Genomic DNA, 7,101 nt, shown 5'->3' with positions numbered 1-7,101 from the left:
GAGTTTTGGCTTATTATTAAGTCCTATATTGGGGAGATAAAACATAACTCATTTCATTCTTCCCATTTATAATAGATGCAACCCCAGAATCCCGGGGCAAATTTGATCAAACCCCTTTTGATATGGGGCTACTGAACAAGTCATGACAATTAACAAATGTTTGAGATGATTAATTAATGAGTTCAACAACTTCTTGCAATAATTATTTATTTATAGTTATTGTTTTGCCCTTGCCTCGAGATTATTTATTTATTAGTAAATGCGATGTATTTTTTATTTTGAAATGAGATTTTTTGCATATTACATGATGGCCTCATTCTAAAGTGATAATTGTAAGATTGACACAAGTATTCTGAGAGAAATATATAAAATTTTTAACACGTTAATGAGTGTAAACGTAAGATTAATACAAAGAATTTCTGCAATCTTATGGATTTATATATAATTCAATCCCTTTCATTTTTAAGAACTTGAATCTAGCTGTTGGTCATTATTTCTTGTTCATTTATGATTTTGGAACTGAACCCAAGTTCTAATTTTTGGAAGACGGTTTAGTTTCAGTTGACGATTCCACGATAGACTGGTCGGATCTAACTGGAATCAAGTTAGACTAGATATCTAAAGCTTCCATAAAAGAAAGAAGGAAAAGATATCTGACGCCAAAAATTGGTTTTGATTTTGATCGACAATTCCAAGGGATCCATGGTCTGGTCTAATTTGAATCATGTTTAGGCTTTAGATATCTCCCTTATATGTGTTACAATCGAATCGGACTTCAATGGTTTTACACTCATTCAACTACTCGTAGTTCGATCAAGAATCAGATGCCATACTCGAATTTGATTTGTTTGTGTATTAGATCACCAAAGTTTGGGCTTGAAAAGTAGGAACTTCTTCAAAAAATCGTTAAATGATCAGCTTATGATTATGGAGTAGATATCTTTTTAGCATACTTGAGATAAACCACTGAAATAGCCTCAATAAATCATTTTGATCCATTTTCTCACATGGAGATGATCAAATCTCTTTCTATAAGCCGAAAATGCAAGCTATTCATTGACTCATATATTCATACATATTGTAACTATACAACACCAGATAGTACCAAAACCAAACGAAGCAACCTCATGCACAGACAACACAAGGAGCACAAGTTTTAACCTCTTCTTCCAAAACACAAGAATTCTCATAAAATCCCCTAAATACATAAGACTTTATACATCGCATATTCCATTCAGCAATGTGACTACAACGTATTTTTCCTCAAAATGGCATGCAAGATATTTCTTATTCTAGGTTGAACCTCAAAGCCCAGCACATGATGACACAACAATGTACAGTATTCCCTCCGCTCGACCATATGGTGGTTCTTAGCCATATTATTCGTTCGTACCATCAAAACTATCCATGGCATTTGCACGCTTTCTCTCCCTCCAGTTCTCGCCCCACACTTTGGCCTCAGCAACAGCTCGTTCTCGGTCCAAGTCTCGGTTTCTCGGCGTTTCTTGTGCTCTGCCGCCACTAACAGGGCTGTCTTTTTGAGAACCGGGGCGGTCCAAGTCATCCAAACCCAATTTCCTGCCGGACCCACTTCCAGTTTCAATCCTTCGTAAGTCTGCACCAGTCCTGACAGGATCTCTTCTCCGATGGTCAGGCGAATTTTTATGAGTCGAGGGGGAACCCTGGTGACTCGGATCGTATAAGCTGTCGGTTCCATCAGACGTGTTCCTACGCTCATCCCGGTGCCGTGGAGTAGACGGACCAACTCTGTTACTCTGTGAGACAGGTGCATTAGGGTCATAGGTTTGGGATGCTAAATATGTTAAAGCAGTCACAACGTCGCCAATTAGAGGTCTTGTGGCAGCTTGCTCTTGCAAGCACATAGCTGCAACTGCCAAGGCTTGATAAAGTCCACGAATTGGATACCGACCTTGCAACAGAGGATCGGCCATCTTCGGAAACTTCCTTCGATCTTTGAAAAGTGGCCTTGCCTAAAAGTTGAAGAAAATTCAAGTTTAATGCATGACAGCGGAGCCAAAAGTAGAGTGTAAGAACTAACGAGGCAAAACTAGAACTCGAAAAATTTAGGGAAGGGTACTGCCCCTACCATCCCCTTGCTCCCAATTGGACTCAATAACCATAGTTCATCGTTTTTTCCCCTCCATTTTTAATGTCCACGAAGCATGGAAAGCAGAATAAATTACAAGCTTAATTTGAAAAGTAAATTAAAAAACATACCCATGCGACAAGATTATGCTCCCCTGCGCCCTTAGTGTTGTCAATAGCCTTTCGGCCTGTGATTATCTCAAGAAAAACAACTCCAAAACTATAAACATCAGATTTCAATGTAAGTTGGCCTGTCATGGCATATTCAGGAGCACAATAACCATACGTCCCCATCACTCTTGTTGAAACGTGAGTTTTATCCCCAACAGGGCCCAGTTTTGCAAGTCCAAAATCCGATAACTTGGGGAAATAACCGTTGTCAAGAAGAATGTTTGATGATTTTAAGTCTCTGTATATGACTGGTGGATTGGCTTTGTCATGCAAATATTCCAACCCTTTTGCCGCACCAGCAGCAATCTTCATTCTCGTATTCCAGTCTAAAGGTTCTTTATCTGGACGAAGATCTGCGCACAGAGATGTCATTTTTATGAACTACGCAAATAGAAAAGGCATTCACTCACATTTGTTAAGGGATAAGCTGAACACCATGAACCCTTCAAAACACAATTCATTAATCATCTCAAACTTTGAGAGAAGAAAGTTATCATGTACAGAATTGATCAGAGGTTGCCTAGTGCGAGTTTGTGCAACATGAGCTCAATTTAAGTACCATGAGGATCAGACACGGTACTGATTCATCTAGTTCAATAATGACATGCTGACATCCAAGCAATTTCATGTCAAGTGCATCTACTCTATCCTACACTCCATTTACATATTTATCAGAATATGGCGAAGAAAAAAGAGGGCAAAATGAACTCCCTATCCCCCTAAACCATCCAAACCTTCAAAATATACAACAGTTGGTTTGTTCTCGGAGGCTTGAGCCTATCCTCTATCATCTTCCAAGATCTAATTATTTACAAGCTGGAATACGATCCAATTTTTTCTCAAGACAACTCAATTACGGTATTTATATAGAGTGAGAATGTTTTATACAGGATCGTGAAATTCTTTCAAAACTTTCGATATCACCTTATATAATATCTATGAGGCTAAATAGTTGCCTTGCGTTGCTACAATGTCCATTAGACCATCTAGCTTAGCATAATGAGTTTATTTACTTTAACATGACAAGTCACTGATACAGCCTCATCAAAGGAGGCCAGAATCACACAACAAAACATGATTTGTGAAAATTCCCATCAGATTACCAATGGCCATTGGCGTTTCTTTAGTGTAGCAAGCCATAGAGCTACTTGAAATTGCTTTAAACAAATAGCTGATACAGCATCATCAAAGAGGCGAAAATCACACAACAAAAGATGATTTGTAAAAATTCAGAACAGAATGCCAATGACCATTGGCGGAGCCACGTGCAGTATGGGTTAGGCAATTACCTCCCTGCATTAGAAAATCTTTCTTGATTTTTTTTTTAAAACATCCCATTTATAGCTCGTAAAAAGCACAAAATATGTTAGTTCTAAGTTTTTGCCCTCTTAACCTTAGGATCCTAGCTCCACCCCAGCCAATAACCCGATTAGATATCTTCAACCATCCCCCCGTAAATGAAAAGCTGCAGCAAGTACAAAATGCCAGTAAGATTATTTTTTAATTAGTCGACCATTTGCAGCCTTGAAAGCAACCACGAATTCTTAATCACAGTCAGAGGTGGAATATCAGCATTAGTGGCAACTATTAAAAAAGATCACTTTTTTTTTTTCAACGTAAGCTTGGACTGATTTATTAGATGCCCACATATTCCACAAGTACTGGGAAAAGTGCTAAAATACCATTGCATGCATCATATTTAACATGTAAAATTGCAGCACAACCAAACGCCCCTTATCCTCCGCGATTGATAAAAGTTATATGAGATAAATCATCTAGGGGAAATTAATTAAAGGAGCGCTAGGAGCGTCTTATACCTCAAAACTACTCTTAAGTCACCCAAAAGTCAATATACATTTGTACTGGATGTGAACATTCTATAACTTGTTAGTTTTTTCAGTTGAGCTCCTCATTGAAAAAATGAACGTATATTGACTGACAGCGAACAAACTTTTCTGGGCAGTGATATTGATTATGTTTGATGCTCGGCTTGACAGCCTCTATGTTGTATGCAACACACCACAAGACCATAACAGATAACCAGCAAGGGAAAGCAGACACACATGTGATAAACACATAAATAAAGCTATAATTTTTCTGCAAGTGTATTTCCTGAAGATATCTAATATTTAATTTATTAAACATAACCAGATCAACAGATATCCATAAAAAATGATATTATTACATATTTTTTTAATTTTTAACTTTTATGCAAAACAAGATCTTTGGGAAATGTAGACGGATTTATGGGATTGCGAAAAAGATTATATAACTACTTCGTTTGAAGAAATATAGATGGCTGTTTTGTGCAGCCGAACTGACCGTGTAAATGGTCTTCTAGAGATCCCAATGGCATGTATTCATATACAAGTAGACGTTGGTCTCCATCAGCACAATATCCAATCAGGTTGACAAGATTTGGATGATGTAAAAGGCTAAGCATGAGAACCTCCACTAAAAATTCTCTATTTCCTTGAAGGCCATCCCGATCAAGCTGTTTAACTGCAACCACCTACCAAAAGAAAGCACTTTCACAATTTCAAGTAACTAATGTAAATTAAGTGCACTGAATAAAGTTCAAAGACCAGTATGCTTGTTACTATATCAAGGGACAAAAGGAAACATAATTTCCACACTGCCTTGCGCAGTCAAGATAATAGGATAGACAAAAATCAGTGACGATGAAGTCCATCAAATTGGTGAATTAGGCATAAATCACCTGTCCTGTGCTTTCCAGGCGTCCTTTGTAAACACGTCCAAAGCCACCTTCACCAAGCAAACACTCCGGTCTAAAATTATTTGTAGATGCTGCAAGCTCGCGAAAGGTAAAAGTTTGTGCTGCAATATTGGCTGTAGCTTCTTTGGGAAGTGAGGCTTCCCTTTTAGAATCAATGCCGCCCCGCAATTTCGATTTATCTTGGGAAATGTTAGGCAAATACAAGAATAAGAAATCCTGTACTTCAAGAAAACGTAACTGATCTGGAAGCAGTGACATCAAAGTGTCTGATACAAATAAACCAAGAATTTGAGCATTTTGAATATTATAGCAAATTTTTATCCTACTTAAATCTTTTTAGCCTAGCCAATAATCTGACTACCGTCTTACTAATAAACAAAGCTAAAGATACACATCCCTCGTACTTTAGGGTTCTAACTGATAATAAGTAATCGTCATTTTGCACTACTCACGCCAACAATTGAAGTGATCGTCATTTTGCACTACTCACGGCAACAATTGTGTAGGAAAAAGCCAATTTGGGAAAATATTTATTGATAAAAAAATATCAGTAGCACTCAATCTACAATGTACAATAAAATTCAGCACAAATTATAACTCCAACCATAATCAAGAAAGATGTTCACGACCTCTGTCTAAAGCACATTAACTACACATAGATAAAACTGCAAAAAATCAAAGAAAAAGCATGATGAGTTTACTAAGTACTAAATTACCGCAAAATCAGGACAAAACCAAAGAACCGATTTTCCCTTAGGACTTAAAAACCATTTCTCTTAAACCTCCAAATCACAGAAAAAAGAACCCAAACACCACAGATCAAGACAGTGAAAAGAAACCCTAGTCCATGGCATCACCAAGAAAAACAAAAATGATACAAGAACTCTAATTTAGGACATCCAAAATCACTTATCAATCCCAAAAAATAGAGTAAAAACACCCTTGTAATTGCAGAAAAGAAAATGTCTTAATTATGTACCTGAACTCAATCTATTCACATGGTTGTTAGACTGAGCTGCTGAACCATCTTTAAAAGACTCTTTCTTTGCTACTTCTTTAACTCCACCGTTATTGTCAATTCCTTCCTTTTTTGATGATCCAAAGCACGGAAGACACCCCATATCAGTTCAGAACAACAGACCCACCTCAAGAATCTCTCACTAAATCTACATATAATCCACTCGCTAATAAATCTTTACCAAAAACTGCATTTTTTCTCAGCTGTTCAAGGCAACCCACCTCATAAAAACCCCATCTTTAACTTAATTTTAAGCAATAAACCACATATAAATCTTCCGCAGCAGCTCAAGATTTGAGATCATCTCACAACCAGTTAAAAAACAAAAGCAGATCAAATCCAAGAAAATCTTGATTCTTCAAGTGAAAGGTAAAAAGAGCCTTAATAAAAATTGCAAAATATAGTAGAAAATTATGATGTTGCCATATAAATGCGTTCATTTTATGTGTGGGAACTGGGAAATAAAGAAACGTGAGAGATGAAAAGTCAGAAAAGAAGTGTTTATTTATCTTTATTCTAGTTTAAATTTTGTCAGAGCGAAAATTAGGTGAATGTAGGGGAGTTTTCTTGGAACTGTGCGGTATGAAATCCGTGTCTACAGCTTGGTTGGACAACTATTAAGTGGCAAATAGCAAGTTCTTTGGGTCCTTGCTTCTGAAATTTACTCCTGAAGTTACTTTACACATTTTCATAATTTTCCAATGTTTTTTTACATATTCAAAATTGAGTATAAAATAAGATTCGTGAGTATGTGGCTTCATTAATAATTCAACGAAATGTTGGATTGTTTGACTCATCTGTGTCAAGAGTTCAAAGTGAACTTGCGAGGTAGCTATAAGTTTAAGATATCAAAATCCTTGAACAAAAATCACTAGATACACACTAAACACCTATATACCTATACTACTGGTTAAAGTTGATGTCCCTATACTAATCTCAAATTGATTTTGTGAATCCTTATTTAAAATTACGATTCTACCTTAATCACATCAATTTATTGATGCTCTTTTATTTTCCTAAAATAATCTATTTTTAAAAAAATATTTAAATCATATATATATTATATCCC

At 36.5% G+C, this 7,101-nt stretch overlaps 1 protein-coding gene across 2 annotated transcripts; it reads right to left on the bottom strand.

Annotated features, from left to right (window-relative positions):
• Positions 1 to 1,043: 1,043 nt before the first annotated feature.
• Positions 1,044 to 6,601, bottom strand: LOC140832966 (serine/threonine-protein kinase PBL27-like). 2 transcript variants are annotated; one of them, XM_073197298.1, is made up of 5 exons: positions 5,994 to 6,601; positions 4,997 to 5,280; positions 4,600 to 4,789; positions 2,239 to 2,630; positions 1,044 to 1,991 (listed from the first exon to the last, which is right to left on the bottom strand). In XM_073197298.1, exons 1-5 carry the CDS (start codon positions 6,133 to 6,135, stop codon positions 1,380 to 1,382), a joined length of 1,620 nt encoding a protein of 539 aa, XP_073053399.1. In that variant the 5' UTR covers positions 6,136 to 6,601; the 3' UTR covers positions 1,044 to 1,379. The 2 variants fall into 2 exon arrangements, with proteins under 2 accessions (XP_073053399.1, XP_073053400.1); XM_073197299.1 differs by having other exon boundaries at positions 4,997 to 5,193; positions 5,994 to 6,592.
• Between the last annotated feature and the right edge of the window lie 500 nt (positions 6,602 to 7,101).

This window comes from Primulina eburnea, chromosome 5 (genome assembly GCF_022965805.1).
Source record: "Primulina eburnea isolate SZY01 chromosome 5, ASM2296580v1, whole genome shotgun sequence".
In the NCBI taxonomy this organism is placed as follows: domain Eukaryota; kingdom Viridiplantae; phylum Streptophyta; class Magnoliopsida; order Lamiales; family Gesneriaceae; genus Primulina; species Primulina eburnea.
Note: the sequence above shows the minus strand (reverse complement) of the source record. Positions and strands in the feature narration are given on the sequence as shown.

Coding starts and splice junctions, on each gene's coding strand:
- LOC140832966 (XM_073197298.1), bottom strand. CDS start 6,135: ATGGGGTGTCTTCCGTGCTTTGGATCATCAAAAAAGGAAGGAATTGAC. Junction 5,281..5,993: donor TGTGAATAGATTGAGTTCAG/GTACATAATTAA, acceptor TATTTGTATCAG/ACACTTTGATGTCACTGCTT. Junction 1,992..2,238: donor AGCATAATCTTGTCGCATGG/GTATGTTTTTTA, acceptor TTCAACTTTTAG/GCAAGGCCACTTTTCAAAGA.